General features: G+C 35.5%; 3 protein-coding genes, 2 non-coding genes and 1 pseudogene across 7 annotated transcripts; 3 read left to right on the forward strand and 3 right to left on the reverse strand.

The window, feature by feature from the left end:
* Window positions 1-206: 206 nt before the first annotated feature.
* TRNAG-UCC (transfer RNA glycine (anticodon UCC)) lies at window positions 207-278 on the reverse strand. The gene has a single exon. It is a non-coding gene; the product is annotated as a tRNA-Gly (tRNA).
* A 981-nt stretch (window positions 279-1,259) lies between these two features.
* LOC103318932 (phytoene synthase 2, chloroplastic-like) lies at window positions 1,260-5,076 on the forward strand (annotated as a pseudogene).
* Window positions 5,077-5,558: 482 nt separating this feature from the next.
* On the reverse strand, window positions 5,559-5,630 carry TRNAG-UCC (transfer RNA glycine (anticodon UCC)). The gene has a single exon. It is a non-coding gene; the product is annotated as a tRNA-Gly (tRNA).
* An 84-nt stretch (window positions 5,631-5,714) lies between these two features.
* Window positions 5,715-8,240, forward strand: LOC103336179 (Lipase/lipooxygenase, PLAT/LH2 family protein). Of its 3 annotated transcripts, none has more exons than XM_008239537.2 (3): window positions 5,715-5,945; window positions 6,752-7,123; window positions 7,349-8,240. In XM_008239537.2, the coding sequence occupies exons 1-3, from the start codon at window positions 5,783-5,785 to the stop codon at window positions 8,053-8,055; spliced, it is 1,242 nt and encodes a 413-aa protein (XP_008237759.2). In that variant the 5' UTR covers window positions 5,715-5,782; the 3' UTR covers window positions 8,056-8,240. The 3 variants fall into 3 exon arrangements, with proteins under 3 accessions (XP_008237759.2, XP_088900277.1, XP_016648899.2); XM_089044151.1 differs by lacking the exon at window positions 5,715-5,945 and adding an exon at window positions 5,959-6,615; XM_016793413.2 differs by lacking the exon at window positions 5,715-5,945 and adding an exon at window positions 5,959-6,554.
* Window positions 8,241-9,818: 1,578 nt separating this feature from the next.
* LOC103337093 (phytoene synthase 2, chloroplastic-like) lies at window positions 9,819-12,113 on the forward strand. Its single transcript, XM_008240572.2, has 6 exons — window positions 9,819-10,226; window positions 10,344-10,394; window positions 10,539-10,711; window positions 10,814-11,049; window positions 11,143-11,335; window positions 11,645-12,113. The coding sequence occupies exons 1-6, from the start codon at window positions 9,896-9,898 to the stop codon at window positions 11,927-11,929; spliced, it is 1,269 nt and encodes a 422-aa protein (XP_008238794.2). The 5' UTR covers window positions 9,819-9,895; the 3' UTR covers window positions 11,930-12,113.
* A 150-nt stretch (window positions 12,114-12,263) lies between these two features.
* Window positions 12,264-18,655, reverse strand: LOC103338060 (serine/threonine-protein phosphatase PP2A-2 catalytic subunit). Its single transcript, XM_008241595.2, has 11 exons — window positions 18,320-18,655; window positions 16,930-16,986; window positions 16,290-16,373; window positions 15,950-16,021; window positions 15,296-15,367; window positions 15,086-15,126; window positions 14,221-14,287; window positions 13,286-13,477; window positions 13,080-13,169; window positions 12,879-12,986; window positions 12,264-12,780 (listed from the first exon to the last, which is right to left on the reverse strand). Exons 1-11 carry the CDS (start codon window positions 18,404-18,406, stop codon window positions 12,715-12,717), a joined length of 936 nt encoding a protein of 311 aa, XP_008239817.1. The 5' UTR covers window positions 18,407-18,655; the 3' UTR covers window positions 12,264-12,714.
* Between the last annotated feature and the right edge of the window lie 4,012 nt (window positions 18,656-22,667).

Raw genomic sequence — 22,667 nt, forward strand, 5'->3', positions numbered from 1 at the left:
TAAAATAAATATTTATTCTCTCCCCTCTTTTCCTCCATTTCTTTTATCTTTTTGGCGACCGCACGTTAAATGCGTGCTTAAAATCTAAGCTAAACCACCCGGAATTTATGAGAAAAGCTAGTGTGTGTGTGTGTGTTCTCTTTTTTTAAAAAAAAGAAAAAATTATGAGTTTTATTATTAAGCAGAGGAAAATATATATATAATTATGCGTCTGCCGGGAGTCGAACCCGGGTCTATTGCTTGGAAGGCAATTATCCTAACCGTTGGACTACAAACGCAACGATGCTTAAATATCCTAACTATTTGTATAAATTCCAGTGAACTGATTTCTTTTTTATTTTTTGACAAAAACGTATGATGTGCAGAGTTTTTTGTTTTTTTGTTTTCCTTCATTGCGTGTCTCAACGTGTGTCTGACTTCAAATTTGGGGGCCAGGAAAACGGAGGAGAAGCTATAAAGAAGGACTGAATAAAAACCTTGTCTCTTTCTCATACTCAGTTGCTTTCCTTTTTGACATTGGATTTAATGCTTTCTTTGCTTCTATTGAAGACTGAAGTTGAAGACAAAATTATTTAAAGATGGTTTCAATTTGATTTAATGCCTTAGCTGCCTGTCTTAAGTAATTATATTTTGTCAAATATATGCATTTTATTTATCAAACGATATCCAAACTCATGGCTGAAACAATTGCAACTAGGTTTTTTCATTATTTTTTAACTATATTTTTTCAAATATATGCTTCTTCTTTTTTAATTAAATAGTACAGCCGCGCGGCAATAGTACCATTTTTTAAAACTAGCCTTCCAATTTTGTATAAAAGAAACAAAATGGGTTTTTCCAATATTTTAAAAAGAAATAGTACAGCCGCACGGCTATCCTTTGTTTTTTTATTTTTTTCTCGGTTGTTGCATAATTTTTCAAAAAAGAAATAGTATAGCCGCACGGCCATACGAGGTTTTGCAAAAACAGAAATTACTAAGAATGGCAAGTATGACAAAACCTCCAAAGATATTGCAGCATAGCCTACAGTAGGCAAACCAATGAAGTTGAAAACACAGAGCAACATGGTTGAAACAGAGATAACTAAATGTGAGAAGGAAGTTGGCAGTATTGGATCAATGTAGTCTATACAGAGAACAGGGTAGGAAGATAAGTTTATGACAGCAATAAGAAACTTCCAGAAACCAACAAGGAAGCCCCAGAAGGGACCGAAGGCTTGGTGAGTCCATATGACAAAGCCACCATTGCCTGGAAAGGCGATGGCCAGCTCAGCAGTGACAAGGGCCTCAGGGATGCTCCAAATAAAAGCCGAGGATGGCAAAGAAAGGCCCTCCGGAGCCAACAATGGACTCTGTGCCATAAGGGCCACCAGAGACTTGAAAGTAAATGAGGAAAACTAAAGGGATGAATGATATTCTTTTGATTTTGATCTTGGTGGTGCTAAACATTGGAGGTTCTTGCACCGCTTCTTGTTTTTCATTTTCAGGAAGAATGGTTATTGAATTTGGAGAAGAATTGGCCGCTTTCATGGTGTTTTCTTTTTTTTTCTTTTGTTGGGATTTCTTGGATGTTTTGATGGAAAATTTTCAAATGCGGGTGGTGTAGATTTCTGTGATTGGGTTCCAAGATTGTTGGTGGTGGTTGGATTGGAAGGCTAGTTGCCTATATAACTCGGTTCATGTGGCATGAAACAAATGCTGTCAAAATGTATGAAATTATTATACTCAATCTTTCTGCAGTTTGTATTGAGCATGCTAGTTTGTTGGGCATTGCTTGTACCAGTACATTGTTGTCACCTGAGAGAAAGAGCTAGTCTGCACTATAAACTATAATCCATCACAACTTCCATGCACACACATAATATTACAAAGTACATATTTTAGCAGCTGGTAAATTCATGTGGCAACAAAAGTTCTGATGTAACTCAAAACATGGATACAATACAACCCTTGCCTACTTTCAATCCCAAAAGAAATAAAATGGCGGCGGGCAAAACTTGGTGTTTTTCCAATCTTTTAGAAAGTAATAGTACAGCCGCACGGCTATACTGGGTTTTTTTTTGCCCTTTTTTTATAAAAGAAATAGTATCGCAGGGCCGCCATACAAAGTTTTTTTTATAATTTTTCAACAAAAACAAGTATCGCCGATCGGCTATACTCAGTTTTTCCAATTTTTAATAAAAGAAATAGTATAGCCGCACGGTTTAGTAAGTTTATCCCTAACTTTTTTTTAAAATATTATAGCCGAACGGCTATACTTGGATTTGCCCAAACTTTTTAAAAGAGCTAGGTTTTTCCCTTTTTTAATAAAAGAAATAGTATAGCCGGCCGGCTATACGCTGTTTTCCCCACTTTTTAAAAAATGAAAGTATAGCCAGCCGGTTTTCCCACTTTTTAAAAGCGATAGTATAGCCGATCGGCTGTACCGGGAAGAAATAGTCTAGCCGTGCGGCTATACGAGGTTTTTTAAAATTCATATTTTTCCAAATTTTTTTAAAAGAAATAGTATTTTGCACGGCTATACTTGGGTTTTACCAATTTTTTATAAAAAAAATAGTATGGCCGCACGGCTATACACGGTTCCCGGCGTCACCCCACATTTTTAGAAATGAAATAGTATTGCTGTTCAGCTATATTGGGTGTTTTTTATTAAAGAAACAGTATAGGGCAAATTTTTCAAAAAATAGTATAGCCATATGGTATCCGGATTTTTCCAAATTTTTTTAAAACAGTATAGGGGCCCGGCTCACTTGTATTTTTATAAATTCTTTTTGAAGAAATAGTATAGCCGATCGGCTATAATTGTTTTTTTTACCGTTTGTTTTTTAAAATGTGAGGCTAAATGTTCTTAATCACTAGAAGTAAAAACTCCTACTACGGATATAGTTTTTATTTATTATACAATTGATATTGAGGAAGGGAGATTTGTTATATAATTGAAAACATCAAAATGTAATGTAAGCACGTTTTCCATGGAAGATTTGTTTCGTTAGTCAAATATTGCGTTGTTGTTTCATTTAAGTTTTTTGTCATAAACTTTGATTTGTTGGGGACAAATTTGACTATCAAAATGATGTTATATATTATATTTTCAATGGTCATGTCATGACAAGAAGGCCAGGCCATCGTTCTGTTTGGTTGTCAAGAAAATTGGAGAAAACTGAAAGCGAAATTGATATATATACATGAAGACACACTATACAACAATAATTGGGTAGATACGATACGATTAGCTAAGACAACCCCACCAGACAAGCTTAATTTTTTGTATTAAAGTTTTCAAATTTGTGAGACGTCATCATTAAAGGAGATGTTTCATATATTTAGGACTCGCTTCATGTTTCTATCTTATTCACTAGACTGTTTCCAAAAAAGTAAGGCTAGTTGTCCTATGTGTTCGCCATTTTCGCTTGCACCAAAGGCATTCATAAGAGACAATGGAAAATTCCCACCCTGAAAATCTATGGCCACAACAAGAGCTGAAAGGAAGGGATACTAGCTCCCAAGCAAATGAGAATACCTGTTTTCCCCTTATCAGTACGAGGCATTCCTTTTGCTGGTTTACAGGTATAGAGTAAATTGTTCAAAGGCAGTCTCAGACATGTAACATGGCCACGGAAGGTGGCCGCAGAAAGCCAGTTGTGTCCTAGCTTTCTTGAAGAAGCATATGAAAGGTGCAGGAAAATTTGTGCAGAATTTGCCAAGACATACTATATATCTAGGTCTCCATCAAACTTGTTAATTATAAAGTCTTGCCAAGACATTTTTGAAGGACGCCCCCATGACATGCGTGATGCTGACTCATACTGTTTCCAATTTCCCATTGGACATCAATGTGCTTATGTGTTCGATCGAACGCTGCTAATTGCTACTCTTTTTCAAGTTTTTCAACGATATAAGCTTGAATATAAATCCTTTTCCAAGCATGCAATGTATATCCCATCTCATCGAATACCATTGTCTGATCAGATAGCCTATTAGAGACTTTATCAAGGGTGAACGGACACAAGAAAATTTTGGCACCAGAATTTTCAAGAACTTTACCTTTACTGTTACTATGGCGGGGCTGGGACGGTTGGCTCAATGAGTATTACTGTTATGGGAATTGCACCAGATTCTGTGTTTTCTGCTCAAGGTGTATATGAAGCTGCAATTTATTTAGGCATTGCAAATCAACTAACCAACATCCTTAGAGACGTTTGGGAGGAGTAAGCTAAGCTTCTTTAATATGTACTCTATAAAACAGTCATTTTTAATTTCTTCACTCACTTCATCTCTCTGATATATTTTCCTGTTATCTTTTTTTCCTAGTGCTACGAATGGGAGAGTTTATCTTCTTGCACAATTTGGGTTATCCGATGAAGATGTTTTTTCAAGAAATAACTGATCAATGGAGAGAGTTCATGAAAGAACAGATTGCAAGAGCTAGGATATATTTCAACCTGGCAGAGGAGGAAGTTTCTCAGCTTTGCAAGGCTAGCCGTTGGCCGGTATATACCTCTTTTCATTTTGACACCATATGTGCATTAAAGCATTGCTATTGATCTTGCTTAACAGTGAAGGCACAATATAGAACCATAACTTGAAAGAGGGAATGATCATGGCACCAGAAAATTATTCCCATTCCTATCTGCCACAAGGCCAGATCATTTCGAATACTAGAACACAGATCATTCTACTTGAAAAAATACAAAGGTAAAACTAGATAAAAATGTCTCTTAAAGACAAACACTACAATAATGAATGTATTTGCAGCATTGCAGTTGTGTTGCAGCTGTTGCTGAGTAATTTAATTTGTTCATAAATAAATAAATAAACCCTATTGTCCTCCTACGTGCAGGAATGGTTGTTTTCTTGTAATGATCTGCAATGGTTTTGCCGGTGTGGTCAGCGTTATTGATGGCATGTTGGATGCTATTGAAGACAAGACAAAGATTATGATAACTTGACAAAGAAAGCATATGTAGGGAGAGCTAAGAAACTTCTCATGCTGTCTTTGACATACAGAAGATCCATCTCTATAAACACAAAGCTTCTTCTTATCTTATCTCTCAATAATAAAAGTCTTTCAAGCTAGCAAATTAATGTGATTATGCAAAGTCCTCTTGATAAAGAAGCTGAGATTACATCTGTCAAGTTACCAAGAACAGAGCTATACCATACTAATCTCTGTTTGATCACCTTTTTATGATTATTGTATACATGTTTCATTCAGTTGCTTGCACTGTAGGATTCAAATTGACCTAATTGATCTCTGAGAATTATCCCCCCTGGCTGGCCAACTCTGGCACCAAAGATTCATACCAAGACTCTAAAACAGGATGTGATCAGAGCTTGCTTAGATGTATATCAACTCCCCACAACACCCATCAACCAAAACAATGTAGACAAATACCTGCTGATCAGTAATCATTTACCTATGTTATAAAATAAAATAAAATAAAAAATAAAAAGCATACAATAATATTGAGAGGAAAAAATAGTACAAAACAATTTAGACAATGTGGTTGTTTTGTGTATTTCACTTAAGAATAAGATGTTCAAAATGAAAAGGAGGAATGCGTCTGCCGGGAGTCGAACCCAGGTCTATTGCTTGGAAGGCAATTATCCTAACCGTTGGACTACAAACGCAGATGATATCAAAACATCTAGAATATATTTATCACTGAAAAACAGAGTGCCAGGAAAAAATATATATATTTTATGATACTGCCCAGTGCCACAGAGAGTCTATACAAACTCTATTTCATTCTGTGTCTCAGCGTGTATCTGGAACTGCAGCAATGGAGTCCATTTTTCTGACGCATGCAATCTCTGCAACAAATCACAGCTTTCGATGGAGAACAAAAAGGAACCCAGAAAATCCATTTCACACCCAAAGGTTTCACCTCCACAAACCAACTGGGCGACTTCAGAAAATCCGTTCCAAACAATCGGATTTCCAAGGTACACCCATCCAATCCTTTGCCACTTGTTTGGGATTCCTTCATTTGAAGAAAGATAACTTCTTTATTTGGTATCTGAGAAAACCCAGGAAAATTTATGAAGAAGGATTGAAAAAACCCTTCTATATTCAGCTGCTCTGTTGCTTTTTGGCACTGGCGCTAATAATTTCTTAGTGTTTTTCGAGTTTAAAGACAAAGATGGTTGAAAGCTTATGTGCCATGATTTATTATTATGATTTTGGCCTGCTCTTTAAGTAATTCACCCCTTCTGTCAGACGTGTACTCATCATTTCAAAACTTTCAACTAGCATATTTTATTTTCTTAGGAAGCTGAATCATATATATAAGCGTTTGTCTGTCTGTCTGTGTGTGTGTGTGTGTGTGTGTGAGAGAGAGAGAGAGAGATTAATCATAGGATAATAATTAACTCAAAGCTGTTTTCATTTTGGTTGTATCAAATCCATTACAAATCAAAGTTTGAATTATTCAATGCCTGTGAAATTTTAAAGTAATTAACTTTCGTCTAATGTGTACCTATATTTGGTTTTTCAAATAATCAAATGACATTGGAGGAGAGGGAATACAAACTTGGTACCTCGGATGGATGTAGGTTTGTAAGCTACTTGCTCCCACTATGGACAGATTTTATGAATACAAGTGGCAAGTTTCATGTATGTAGGCATAAATGTTGTAAATTTCTCATCAGTGTGGCCGGCTAACTGCATACATCGTTTGTTTTCTATATGTTTCCACTTTAGATTCTATTAATTTTTCAATAAGCTAAAAGTTCTCCCTTTTTTTCTTTAGATTTAAAGGGCTATGCAAAGCCTTCACGTCTCTTGCCAGCTACAGAAGTGAAAGTCTGCACAGATAACTCAGTGGTAAAGGCTTTCTCATCTTTAAGTGATGATGGATCTCAGTCTCTATATAAGGTTAAGTTAGGTACTAGTAATGTTTATGGCTCAAGTCTCTCTGACTTGAATGCTGGAATCCTCCTGTGTGTGATAGACGAAAACGGTGACTCCATATTACAGAGGATGCCCTCGAGTTTGATAACAGATCATTCTACAGAGTCCGAGGATGGCATACTTCACTTTCAACGAGGTTCTGTTGATGAGTTCACATTTGAGGGACCCAAACTTGGAAAAGTTGAAGCCGTTTGGATCAGTCTTGAATCAGGTAGTCTTTACTAGAATTAGTTTAGCATCTGGAGGCCAAGTATAAGGCTATAAGCCGCTGAACATTTTTATAATAGCAGATTCACTATTTGTAGTCCTGTCTCTATATACATGCCTACTAGTTGAATTTCTGTAGAATCAGAAAGTGTGAGATTTTAAAAAACCGGCTTTACCCATGTTTGACCAAATCATGCTAACAATTGTTCTTTAAACTCTCCAAGGTCAGGCCAATGGAGGTTAGGAAGTGTGAGCTTGACCGTTATTTGTGGGCAACAAAGCTCTTTGGAGGAAAAAGATGGAGAAAAACTTCAGTATATTGGTTTCAATTACAACTTTGAGGTTGATGATATCTTGCTGGGGGAGGGAAGTGATAGTTCCATGGTGGAACTTAGACCTTGCCTTGTCACCAAGCTATCTGGGGTTGACCCGTTCACCATCTTCAATAAAAGCATCCCTGAATCAACCATGCTTGTGGACCGTGGGATATCAAACGAAGAAACCATGAGAGAATATGAAGATTTGAAGTTATCTTTGCTACTTTATGATGCCATGCTGATCTTTGTTGGTACATCAGTCACATCCTTCTCAGTGGGGGAAGACGTGAGTTTTGCGTTTTTAACTGGTGGGATTGGCGGCTTCTTGTATCTGCTGCTACTGCAAAGGTCTGTTGATGGATTACCCGCTCCAGAATTGACTTCCAGTAACACAGGAAGGCCCAACCAAATCTTTGGAGGATCAAAGGGCCGAATATTTGGTCTTGCATTGGCAATTGGTTTTGCTTTATTCACAGTGAAGTATGGCTCGGGGGATGCCCCCATGGAATTCACACCTAAGGAACTCATGGCTGGGATGATCGGATTTCTTGCATCTAAAGTTGCTGTGGTGTTGGCAGCAGTTAAGCCCATGCGAATTAGTCTAAAGATAAACGAGTGATATATCATCTCTGTTTCCACTTTGAGGAAGAACGAGAGAGGTGGAAAGATTTACAAACTTGTATAGGACCTTCAATGGAGACAACCCAGCTGTATTGTATATATTAGGAAAAAGAGCTGCAGATTATTACACTCAAGTTACACATCATTAAAGTTAATAGAACGAAAATTGTTCTGTTCTTAGAATTCCCTGTTGAACTCTTTTTTTACCCACTTGTTTTCATCTGGCCAACGTTAAGTTGCTCGATCGGTACATCAAATATAAAAACAAACTTGTTTCTTCTGACAAAAGAAGTGAAACATGTCGTGGAAACACGTTGTTCTCCATGTCAATATTAAGTTAATAAAGATGCACATGCATGGAAGATGTGTTTCATCAGTCAAAGATTGCATTATTTTTTTAACATAGTTATTTTATATGTTTCTTCATCAGCATACAACAGCGCTGTTATGCATCAACTTCTTGCTTTAATTTATCTTCATTGTGTCCCCTCCTCTCCACCCCCAGAAAATTCTGGATCAACTCGTGCCATTTCATGAGCAAATACTTTGATATTGGATAGATTTGAGATCCAACATTATTTTATATATGATCTTTCCCAATTCCAATATATGTGCTCCCCAAAGAGAATACATATTGTTGTGGAACCTTTGCTGCCATGGCCATGACAGCAAGGCCAGCCATGGCTGTTCCCCCCTCCTCCAGCTAGCAAAAAATTATTAATGCTCTGTTTCAGTATTGTCAACAAAAGTGGAGAAAAATTGAAAGCTAGATTTTGAATTATGAAAATATTATGTATCTGTTTTGCAACGATTTTGAAATGAAAGCCCTGCATCTTGACATCTGAAATCTTAAAATGATCTCCAATTCAATCTTCCCCAATGCAAAGTTAAAAAGTGTTATATCTCATGTCAATAACTGGCCAAAAGAAAGAACTACATGGTCAATTTTGTCACTTATCGGCTTTTTTGTTTCTGTTTTGCAAGGTTAGGAGGAGGAAACTCACACACACGCGTACCTTGGGAGTTGGAACCCAGGACCACTTGGAAGCACACCAAAGCCTGGGCCAATCAACTAACACCTCATTGGCCAAACCTCTCATTGTTTTTTAGCTCCAATGTCAGGATGTGTTTAGCAATTATAATTAAGTATTTTCCAGGCCTACTTAAGCATACTTTTCATACAAAATGACAACAATTTAATCTGTTTCATCATTGTTTTCTACACTGTTTATTTAACTAGTGTGGGAATCTCTTCCACATAAGCACCCTAAATCTAAACATCACTCCAGGACAAAACACCAAAAAAAGCACCAAGGAGACTAAAGGGGTATCTTATGCTGATGAAGATTCTATTATGAGATTACACAACAAGACAGTCTGCAACAATGCTTGGGTAGATAAGCTTAAAGACAAACACTTCCACTTTGTAAAACACGTCACTTCCTCCCACCCAACAAGGTTTTTGTATTTAAGTTGTGTTTGTTAGTTGACACTGTATTATCTACCATAAGTTTTTATTTTAAACCAGAAAGAGGTAAAACTTATCAGAAACATATTTTGGCCTTTCAAAATTACCATACCAAAAAAAAAGTAACATTTGTAAATAAATTGAGGTAAAAAAGTCTTGAACATAATATCCAAGGCCGTTGCACTAGTGGGCCAGACCTGCATAACAGTCAACAAAGTACATCCAAATATCCTAGCTACAGTAGGATACCACATGAAAGAGAGAGGTATTTAAATGCAGAGGAGGTGTTCATACATTGTCATTTCATATTTTCAATCTTTCTTTCTAGACCATTTTTTTTGTTTGGGTAAAGAAGTAAAAGAATTGCCAAATGCGTTCAACATTTTCCCTTGCAGCAAAGACTTACATTGGAGAGAGCAATGGAAATTTTCGACATCGAAAATCCATGGTCACAGCAACAAGAGCTGAAGTGATTACAGTTCCCAAGCAAAGAAGCAGACCTGTTTTTCCTGAGTTATCAATACAAGGCATTCCTATTGCTGATTTACATGTACAAGAAATTGTTCAAAGGCAGTCTCAGACTTACAGCATGGACAAAGAAGGCGGCCGCAGAAAGCCACAGTTCTGTCCTAGCTTTCTTGAAGAAGCATATGAAAGGTGCAGGAACATTTGTGCAGAATATGCAAAGACATTCTATCTAGGTCCAACTTCATTACCCTTCTTTTTTCTTCCCAACAAATTTTTTAAACTACATTCTAATTAGTGATCACTTTTTTCATGAATATGAGATTCAATTCTGGTGCACTCTCTTGATGCAGGCACTTTACTAATGACAGAGGAGCGTCAAAAGGCAATATGGGCAATCTATGGTAAGAATTATAACTTCAAGTTCATATATAGTAGCCAGTGTTGGAAGAAAAATCATGTTCATAAATGAAGATAAAAGGGGAAGTTAATATGTTTGTAATGTAAATAAGCAACTATAAGTTTAATCTTTTGGAAATCGAATGCAGTTTGGTGTAGAAGAACAGATGAACTGGTGGATGGTCCCAATTCTGTCTACATGAGCTCTGAAGTTCTTGATAGATGGGAAGAGAGGCTGCAAGACATTTTCGAAGGACGGCCTTACGACATGCTTGATGCTGCATTAACACACACAGTTTTCAGTTTCCCCTTAGACATCAAGGTGGGTGCTTAGAGAATATCCCATTAAATTCAAGAAAATGATTCCTTGTAAAATTGGTAGCAGCCATTTTCATCTGATAGAATATCCTTGTTGTGACCAAAGCCTTTCAGGGACATGATCGAGGGTATGAGAATGGACACAAGAAAATGTCGCTACCAGAATTTTCAAGAGCTTTATCTTTACTGCTACTACGTGGCAGGGACGGTCGGCCTAATGAGTGTTCCTGTAATGGGAATTGCACCAGATTCTCTGATTTCTGCTCAAAGCACATATGATGCTGCACTATATTTGGGCATTGGAAATCAACTCACAAACATCCTTAGAGATGTTGGGGAGGAGTAGGTTTCTTTAACATGTACTAATTGATCATTTTCAGTTTCTTCATTCACTTTGTCTCTCTGATCAATTTTTTCTGTTCTTCTTTTTTTTAGTGCTATGAGAGGGAGAGTTTATCTTCCCCAAGATGAGCTAGCACAGTTCGGGTTAGGTGATAACGACGTTTTCTCAAGAAAGGTGACTGATCAGTGGAGAGAGTTCATGAAAGAACAGATTACAAGAGCAAGGTTCTATTTCAACCTGGCAGAGGAGGGAGCTTCTCAGCTTGACAAGGCTAGCCGTTGGCCGGTATATACCTCTTCCTTCCATAATTATATTTTTTTAATCATCTTGCGTAGCAGTTGAAGGTTCAATTCAATTACCTAGAACTAAGGTGTGGATCATTTCGGAGGCTAGAAAACAAACCATTGCACTTCAAAGAAAACGTCAACTAATAGAATACACAAACACAAACAACAAAAACGAATGTGGTGTTGTTTTGCCTGTTTGACGTTTATAAATGCTGCTTTCGACTTGTTGGGGTTGAAAAACATAGTGTATCCATCAACAAAGAAAAGTTTATTATTCTGATGATGATGATGTACTTTTGTTTTGCAGGTATGGTCATCGCTACTGATTTATCGTAACATCTTGGATGCAATCGAGGATAACGATTACGATAACTTGACAAAGAGAGCATATGTAAGGAGAGCTAAGAAACTTCTCATGTTGCCTTTGGCATACTCAAGATCTCTGTCAACAAGTAGCTTGCTCTCTCAGCAGCACAAAATCTTTATGATAAAGAGAAGAAGGCTGAAATTACATCAAATTAATGAGAAATATGTTTTGCGTGGAACAGAGCTGTGTGTAAATCCTGTACATGTTTACTGTCTAAAGATGTAAACACTTTTCTTATTAACGTTGGCGCATCCATCTCATTTTCAACTTTAGAACTGTTATTTCACCCTATCTAATGGAAAGCACATCTTTAATGGGTAACAAGATTAAGATACTTGTTGTCGTCCAAATTGCGGTCCTAAGGCTTGTACACCTGGCAGACAATTCAGAATCTTAAAATGGAGAAGGCCGGACTGGCTTAAAAAGTACACGGTGTTGGTATGATACAATACTGAAAGTGGAACAACAAACTGCCACATGCAATTGAAGTTGAGAAAAGTGAAATGTAATGGTTTGTGTGAAGGAGTAAAAAGGGAGAACTGCCAGACTATAAATTGAATTAGACTATGGGAAAAAAATTAAAATTAAAAAATAAACCTATTGGAGAACATTGTATTCATTACTAAGGGGAAAAAATAATAAAAGCACCCATTATAGGAAGTGAGCTCATCATCCCTCTACAGATCGCCAACCCCCAAAAAAACCATCCTTCTACAGAAAAATTAAATTTTTTAAAAAAAAAGGTAGAGAGAAGTAAAATCAGAACAGAAGATGCCACATTGTTTGCTGGAAATGGTACATATGCTGCAACAGTGTCGCCACCTCGGATGCTTCCTTTTGCAGAGACTCGAGTACAATCCAAGGAACCCTCACCTGCCAATCTTACACGATTTTCCACAACCGACCACTATTGTGAAACTATAACCTTAGAGTTAAGTAGAGCCCTGGATACATAAACCTTCTAGCAGGCAACCACAGCAGGTAATTCAGCAACTGATTTGGCAGTTTCATTATAGGAAGTAATCAGGTGTTCTTCGGGTCACATCTGGCTCTCCCCTCCTGGGAGCTGGCTCAAACTGTAATACATCAACCCCAACGTTTAATCATTCAATAAATTATAACATATCACTTATATTCTAGTGTCAGAGTTTGCGAGTGTGGATAGGGGACTAACCTGAATGAATGTGTGACCTTTGCAGTCATCGACTTCAAGGATGGAAGCCATATTTCCACAGCGATAACAATAGTTGGGTGCACTAAATATAGTGACGACTTTTTGTTCCTGCCATAAAATAAACAAACTAATTACACAAACTTTCCTTCCCAAAATAAACCATCTGCCAATACAACCACAAAATGAGGGTAAAATACTCACATGACCCCAGTTATATCCTTCCATGACCAGCTGATGTGCTCTAGCAATCAACTTTAAGTTATTTGTATGATTGAACTGCTCAGATATGTCCTGTTAAAGCAACAAAAGGAAGCAGATAAGCAAAGTCTGGCGGGACTGGAGAGGGCCGGTCAACTGAATTTCAAACCATCAACCCCAATAAGGAAAAAAATGAGCAGATAAACTACCTGACCAAAAGTATATCCAGCACCCCTGGGAGAGATACCCCAACCACAGCGATCATCAGGGTCAGACCATAGAAGATCGCACATGGGACCCTCATGAGGAACCTCTTGTACACGGTCAAAATTACGTATATTATCAAGGGTTTCAATGGATGGAGACAGTCCACCATGCAGGCAGAAAATTTCAGATTCAACCTTCAACCAAATAAAAGAAAATATGTCAATATATGGGAAAATGATTAAACTATTTACCCGCACCTAAGTTTATCAACAAAAAATATATAATGAACGATTTCCTTAACTACTTACAGTAAATATAAAAAAAAATTGTGTAAAAGAAAAGATGGCAAAGGTAGCCTAATTATCAACATGGTTGCCAAACGATTGGGGGTAAAACTCTACATATACCTAAATCATTCTAACAAGTTGTTGATAAATTAAATTGTGAAGTATAAGCTTTCAAATTTAGCAACAAGCAAAGAAACCAGACCGCTATCACTTCCTGATAGCACAAACAAATAAAATCAACTTCTAATCATTGCAAAGCAATTTTCGACCATTGCAAAGCGACGTTAATGCCTACAACAGCTACGGCCACATTATTAAGGGTTGCGTCACAGGCTAGATTTGGTGATATACAACATATGGCACAAAAGATGCAAAGTAGTTCAACGTGACAAGTTGTGATAAAAGTAATAGCAGTTTGCACTCAAGCTGATGTTGCAACATGGTTGACAAAGGTAATAAATTAGAAAATGCATTAGAGGGGCTCTTGCAATTGAACTGGTAGCAATGGAATAGAAGGTTTCACCCAGAAATGAAAATCTTCAACCAATACAAATAACAAGAATGTTCACGGTTGTGTACTGCTAACCTAAACAACTGACCTACATTGACCATTTAAGCATCATAAATATGTCATGTATAACTATACTAACCAATGCTGTCAGAGGGAAATAGTCAAATAAATCTGTAAAGATCTTCCAAACATTGGCATTACCATACCTGCACATAGAAGAAGAATGGGTTACCTTTACAAGCTTGACAAATAAGATATATACAATTGAGAAGGACAAGGGAAGTGTGAAGCAGAAAAATGCACACTAGTTGACTGATCAATCAGTCAACTTCAGAGGCATAAGAGATTAATCCGGAGCAACAGTAAGTTAAATTTTTTTAAGGTAATGTACATCTAAAATATTATTGAAGTGATACACTACAAAAACTGATTCACATTATAGAGTTTTAATAACTTTTAAGTATATTCAACTGGACACGATACACCTGAATCAGTAAAAGAGTAGGATCATGAAATCAAATATAAGCATACTGAAAAGCCAGCCTATAAATGAGAATATGATAAGTGAACAATATGATATATGGTTGATTATGGAAATGAAAAGAAGCACAGAAAGGCTAGAGAGCACAAATTAGCATAATAGCAATTTCAGCTCTGAACATACTATATGAAGAGTTCACGGGTATCTATACTACATGCCTGCATATACATACACAAAACAGGGCTTACCAGTCACTGAAACAACCCTTGGTTAAAAATTAAAGGGCAATCTCGTCACAAAATAATTTAAGTTTTGCTTCCCTTAATCCACACTGACTTCTAAAGTATAATGAAAATTTTCTAAACAAAAGTACATGTAAAAGACCACCTTTACATGCATATACTTTTTAGACCTGAACCTAGGCGAATGGAGAACAGAGTCCTTCGAGAAGTCACAAACCATATAAATATCTTAATTGTATCAAAATTGACCCCACAAAACAAGAGATGTTAAAGAAACTCACTTCCGTAGGCACTCATCATAAAAACCATAAACTTGAGTAATCTGCACGGGGAAACATAAAGCCATAATCAACATGAACAGTTCCCTTCGGAAAATGAGAATCCTATTTTGATAAATTAAAAACCAAGCATGTAAATCCTACCAAACTGATATGAACAATAATGCCATATTTAATGCAGGGAGAAAAAAAGTGACAGAAGAAAAAGTATACCTGACGGCTTTCATGATTTCCTCTTAGGATAGTAATACGTTGAGGATAACGCACCTTCAAGGCAACCAAGAGCTGAATAAAAAGATAAAGAGGTTATGACAGACATAAACAGATGTGAAAAAGCAAGATGGCACATCGTTGAAAATGGGAAATTCCCAATATAAGAACATTATGTTTCTTAAGTGCAATCCAAATCAAGTCCAGTCTCATTGTCTTTATATGTATTACACATTTTTTCCAGTGCCCCAGAAACATATAAACTAAGGTGTTCATAGATCGAGATAAAACAGGTTTGGAGTATTTTTCTATCCGACCCGACCTTCTGTCAAGTTTTAAACCATACAAACCAAAATGGAGGACAATGATCTTGACATGTACAACCTTGGAATCCAGGAAGCTCTGAAGTATAAGGCTACTAACGCAACACATAGCTCATGCTCAACATATATCCAACTCTCCTAAAGTAAATTTTGAAGGTCTTAATAACTGTAATTTAATTTGTTATATTGAACAAAACCACATAAATTTAACCAAATTCTAGTCCAAGAGTTTCCAAAATATCTTCATATGTTAGTGCCAACATGAGGAGAACCCCAAAATTACAACTAAACTTATTGAATGATAAAAAGCAGAAATAAAAACACTAATACTTACTGTCACTGTTTCAACTGAATAATAGCCACGATCCACATAATCTCCCATAAACAAATAATTCGTATCCGGACACTACAAACAGAAAACATCACACATAAAGATCAGTCAGATAACAATACAAGGCTGATTATCCCTCTTACACTTACACTTGATTCACTACTTCTCAGTGAACCTCATAAACATTTTATTATAAATGAAATAGACTAATCACAAAATATATCATTACAAACTCACATGTACAGAAAATACAAAACATATGATTCTTAAAATCACAACACTTCCATTAAAAAGTCCAGAACTTACATTAAGCAGAACTAAATAGCTCAAATCAAACAAATACCTTTCCTCCAATGCGGAAAAGCTCGGCAAGATCATGGAATTGTCCATGAATATCACCACAAATAGTTACAGGGCTTTTCACAGGCTGCAACACATAAAAACCAAAATGATTATTTGTACCTCAAGACATGTCAATATTATTATAAGCTCAACACCTGTATGATGTAATAAAAATAAAGATGTGAATGAACCGCCAAAATGAAAAAGAGAGAAAAGAAAGAAAGGAAATACGGTTATCTTTAACATAATACCCTTTTATTATAACAAATAAAAGCTAACTATTCAGCTAAGGATTCAGATCAATAAAATTAATTAAAACCTTTCATTCCAAAACTGTTCAGCTTTTGATTCTCTCCCTCCAAATTCCTCCCTTTCTTTCCTTAACAAACTCACCATCAAAGGACAATTGTAACTCCTCCTCACCAAAACCCCTTTCTCACCATTTACTTGCTATTCATGCAAACCTTGATAGCAACACATAAGAGTATCTCTCATATCAAACCCCCAACCAAAATGTACTTGTGACTTGTTACGTGCATGATTTAAGCAACTTAATGCATAAGTTAACAATATTAATCTATATTCTTCAGAGAAATTATACACATGGAATTAAAATTAATGAATTCAATAAAAAGGCCCACCTGGACATTGCTTTCTTCCATTAATATCTCCTTGGCCTTCTCACAGAGCCCCCTTACCTATATTAAACAAATCAAGTTGACAATTACTTTAAAACATTGAAGGATGAAAAGGCCTATATGCTTAAAGAAACTCCAAAAACACAATAATAAGATAAGGTCTTTAACAAATTTAAGCTGGACAACTGAGCAAGCAATAAAGAGAATTGTTGTCCACTAAGATAACTATCACAATGCTCCGGCAAAACCAAAAATGAAAGCTTAAATATAAACAATCTAATCTAATGGAGGGCGGTGAAAATTATCTTTATCTGAACTTACAAACATGTGCATGACATTAAAACAGATATAAGCTCCTGAAAGTAATAGGCAGTCCTCATGAAGATGGTATCACTGTCATCACACACTAACAAATAAAGCAAATAAGACTGGTGTACCATGAAAAATAGCCAGCGTTCTGAAATCCAAGAAGCAATCCAACAATCTATGCAATCATATACCCACACAGCCCTCCCTCCCTCCCTCCCCAAGAAAACTGGGTAAATCAATGGTCAGATGGATGGATGCGTAGATATATTACTTTAAAATTCCCAACTAAAAGCATAAAAAAAATACAAATAGCATTTACATTATCTAGCAAAGGTGTATAGCTTTTCCTCCAAGTATGCAATAGAAACTTAGGAGGTTTAAAACAATTGATCTCAGTAGTGTCTGAAATGAGGAAGATGTCATTATAGCTCCTGAACAATTTTTTACAATATTTTATACAACAAAACTGTAACCATTTAGCCAAAACCATACTCAGCATATTGCACTCCAAGAAGCCTTTGTTAATCATAAATCCGTAAAGGTTTCTAAATCTGTTGAAAGATTCGGATTTGAAGGCCTTGACACTCAATTTTTATTTTCCTGTTCATGAACCCATGTGCTGAAACGCTATCACGGGAAAGGGGATCTGACCCACATTGCCGACAAAGAACCCAAGTCTAACAGCAGAATAAATCAGTGCGACCAAGAATTTCATCCATTTCTTTAGACTATCCATTTCGGTAGTAAATCTTATATTAGAGAAAATCCATATCAGCGAATAAGCAAAATCTCCAATGGATCCCCAAGATATAAGGAATCACAGCCCTAGATCGGTCCCATGAGAACCCTAGTTGAGCTAAATTCAAAGATCACGCCCAAAGTTGCAAACAAAGAAATGCACGAGATTTCTCGATCTGGCCCACTCAAGCCTTAACATTTCAGAATCCGATCCGTCTCATTTTCCAAAATTTAGCACAAAATCCCCGCACAATAACATTCAAACCAACACATATATATAAAGAAAAGAACAGAAATGGCAACGGACTGAAATGATGAATATAGTGAATAGTAATAGTGGAGGTACCTCTGGTTCGGACAAGGGCTTGCACTGCATGAGCTGAGCAATCTGCTCATCCAGGTTCCCATGTGAGTTCGAAGGGACCGCATCCATCCTGTTCCTCCTTCACTTCCTCTTCCCGGAAACGCACCGTTTTTCACAGATCAAGATGCCCTCCGAAGCCCAAACCCTGGATCTGCAGAAAACCCTAGATTTCTCCTCCTCTTCTTCTTCTTCGTTTTCTTCTTCGAACTTCTCAGAGATAGAGAGAGAGAGAGAGAGAGAGAGAGCGGTGGTGTAGAAACCAAGGCTTTTTAGTTCTTTTGAATTTTTATTTCTTTTTCTTTTTTCACTCTCTGGCACTCTCTTTTTGGATTTAATTTATATTTATATTTATATTTTATTTTGGTCTTGGGAGTTTAAAACGATAAATGGGATTGTAGATGGGCTACGCGCGTGTGATGATTGGACCAATGCATGGGCTTTGCCCTGCCGAGCGTGTGGGAGTTTTGATTGGGTGGGTTTGAAGGGCGCGTGAGAGACAAGGTATATATGTGTGTTGTTATTTAAGATTGTGGATGTAAATCATGGATCAACGCAAGTGCGAGATGTTTTTTCAACAAATAAAGTAACAACTCAACACTCATATTCAAACTTTCAATCCAACCAAATTACAAAACAACTTTAAACTCCAAAATACAAAAGGTGCCTCGCATTAAAAAAAAAATTACAAACGGTGCCTAATCATCGAAACAAAACAACTTAAATCATCACACACATTGTTAATGTGGGTTAGGTTGGTTGGCTATAGTAGTATGTTAGTCTCATTACACCTCAAGTTTGTTTGAATCTCTATTTTTGTAAATTAGAATAATTTACAATATCACTTGTGCAATAAAAAAAAAATATATATTAACCACATTCTTCATAGTTTATTGGATGGAATTGTTAGGAACCTTATGGCGAAATAGGTTAACTAACTGAGAGTAATTTAGATTATCATTTGTGTCAACAAACAAACAAAATTAACATGTATTGACAAGTTTTGTATGGTTTAGGGGAAAATTAGCTTTAAAAAAAGTATTTGTTGTAAATTCACATTATTAATTTCATAAAATACTTAATTAATTATTTTAAAATTTGTGTGGACTTTAATTTTCCTCGGGACAAAATATTCATTTGTATAGCTAATTACTTAATATTTTTTCAATAATAATTGTTGTGAGAGAAATCAGTTGTGAGATAAAACAATTTGGTGTTTGATAAACTTTTTGTTACAAGTATTGTTGGTACCGATTCCAGCATAATCAGAAAATGATTGCTGCATAATCATTAAACTCAACGCATCTTTGAAACTTATTCTTGCATAATCAGAAAATCAAAGCACCTCATTAGTTGTTCCTTATAGCTTTCTCTCACATCAATTTTTAACAATAAGTGATTTTCTCATAGTTTATCTAACGGGCTGAGCTTCCCAAAATTATTTAAAAATCATTTATCACCCCAAATAAGTAATGTCAAACCGGCACTTAGTTATTATTTCTTTAGTGAATAATTAGTATTTTAATATTTTAATTAGTTTCATAAATTACTTAATTATTCATTATTAATTATTTTGAATTATTTTGTGGACTTTAAAAATTAGTTTTCATTTCCAAAGTTATTTTAAAAATAGTTTCGATTATTTAAAAATCCTAGAAAATTATTTTAAGTACCCACAAATATTTTAATTTTAATTTTAATTTTAGTATTCCACAATTGGATTTTAGCCTCCAAACCCTAAATATGAGTCTCGAACCAAAAGCCCTAGTTTCCAAACTTGTTCCAAAGTTGTTCTCAAGCCTCAAACCCTAAACCCTTGCAATGAAAATTTGTCGCAACAAGTCTAGGTTAGGTCCAGTTACATCCTACTCACTCAAGATTGAGATCGAAACCTTAATCATAAAGTCTTAGGTTGAGTTACGTGAGTATCGATGCTTGTGAACGTTTTTGGAACAAGTTCGGATGAGTTTTTTTTAAAACCAAAAATGTATTTTACCCTCCAAACCCTAAATCCAAGTCTAGAACCAAAAACCGTAGCTTCCGAACTTGTTCCAAAACTGTTCTCAAGCCCTCGAACAATAACCATAACCTTATTATAAGGCACTTATCACTCGATTAGGCTTGGATACTTCCGTAACTCAACCTTGGGATTTATGATTAGGGTTTCATCTCAATATAATGTTAGTACAATGTAACTAGACCTAACCCTAGTTAGTTGACTACATATTGAGGTAGATTTTAGGCCTTCTTAGATCTAGGTCTAAAACGATTAGTTGTTATTGAGTTTAGTCCACTCCTTTTTTGTTTAAGATATAGGTCATTTGAAATTTATTACTTTTGTTGTTGTGTCGATTTCACCCTTTGAGATCAATAATGAAAACACATTAAAAATCTAAATTTAATGCATTATTTCCTCGTAATTGAATTTCAGGATATAAATTTTGAATTCTTTCCTTGATAATATTTACCTAATTTAATCAATTATAAGTAAAGAACCACATATTATACCAATCAATTAGACAAGCATCCACATGAAATTATGTATATGACATACAGGTAAATAGTGTTATTATTAACAATAAAAAAAACTTACTGATAAATCGTGTTACCTATAGTTAGGAACATAAATTAGAAGACTACCTATAAGTCATATACAAAAATAGATTAAAAAAAATTGTATATTACCTAAAAAAAAAAGTACATAAAATACTATTACACATTGTTGAAAATATGAAGAACCACATATACAATATACCTACATCATAGGATAATATATCTACAAGAGTATATAATAGTAATAATTAATATATCTACATAATTATTGTGTTATAAATTAATTTTTACACGATTTATACTTTACGGGTATAATAAGAATAACTAGATAATTTAAATATTAAAAAAAAAAGATCTACATAATAAAATACCAAAAATGAATGTAATCCTATTTGGCAGAAAAGTCAAAAGACTTACATCAATGACAACAAATACAAAGATTAAATCCAACTTATATTCTCAATGTTGGACTTATCCCAAATTTTTTATAGATTTTAACAAGTGGTTTGTTGTCAAAATTCCCAAAAACATTTCACCGGGAAATATCTATTGCGACACACATTTGCCAAGATAGGTTTATCCTGTCAAAGTTCGTTGGGATATAAAAAGTTCTATGAGTTAGGTCTATCGTAACAAAAGTCGATGATATATTTTCATCCTGATGAAATTTTGTTGAGATAGCTCTAGGGTTGGTCCAGTTCACGTAGTGCTAACCCAAGATTGAAAAACTTAATTGTAAAGCCCTAGGTCGAGTTACGTGAATATCCAAGTATAATCGAGTCATAAGTGCCCTATAATAGGTTTAGGGTTTGGGTTCGAGGCATTCCACATCATACTTTTTTAATTTAAGTTAAACATTACTATATATATGTATATGGTTTGTTTTGACATTTACTTTCAATACTATTTACAATTATTCTCTTTTATATAGTTGGTGTAACTACATTAAATTTTAGCTTACACCATTGCAAAGGTATGATTTTCCCTACCATTGGGTAAGTGATCCAAAAATAGTATTTCTTTCTTAATTTTAAAATTAATAAAATCGAACAAATATAAGAAAAAAAGTGCATGGATATTAAAAAAAACCTACGTTTTGTTACATAATTCTAAACTATTCAAAGAATTGTGTTTTCTACAATATCCAAAGTTCTTAAAACACTCGAGTTATAAGTGTCGTATACCTAAGTTTTTGCATTTCCCCATAATGTGAGACTCAAAATTCAAACATATGATCCCAACATAGGACTTTAACCCCAATTTACGATGTAAACAAGAGACTATAGCCCTAGGTTGATTTTACTTTTGCCATGCTCAAGATCCATCTTGATATGCTAACTTGAGATCTAAGATCTCAATATGAGACTTGAACTCCAAATTTACCAGACCCATGTCACATACCATAAACCATGGTTTGAGAAAATGACTATATAAGTATGCTAGTGTTAGGGTTTGGGAGGAAAATGTCACAAGGAATACACATGTTAAAAGTTTATTCAGGTCAGTTCGATATTAAGGGAACCCAAAGAATTTAAACTATAGCCAAACAAACAAGTCAGTTCGATTTGGTATGAGTCAATTAAAAGAATCACTTATTTTTCACTAAAATTTGAATCAATCGGTTCACCAACTCTTATGACGATCCCTAAGTTTGACTTGAGATTCAAAACTAAATTGAAGAATAGTGACTCAAATTAGGGACGCCAAATCCAAGACCTCTATATCATTGACCCGAGACCTTAAGATTGAGACTCAAACTCTAAGACATGCACTTGCATAC

Source organism: Prunus mume, linkage group LG1 (assembly GCF_029339155.1).
Source record: "Prunus mume cultivar Tortuosa linkage group LG1, ASM2933915v1, whole genome shotgun sequence".
NCBI lineage: Eukaryota > Viridiplantae > Streptophyta > Magnoliopsida > Rosales > Rosaceae > Prunus > Prunus mume.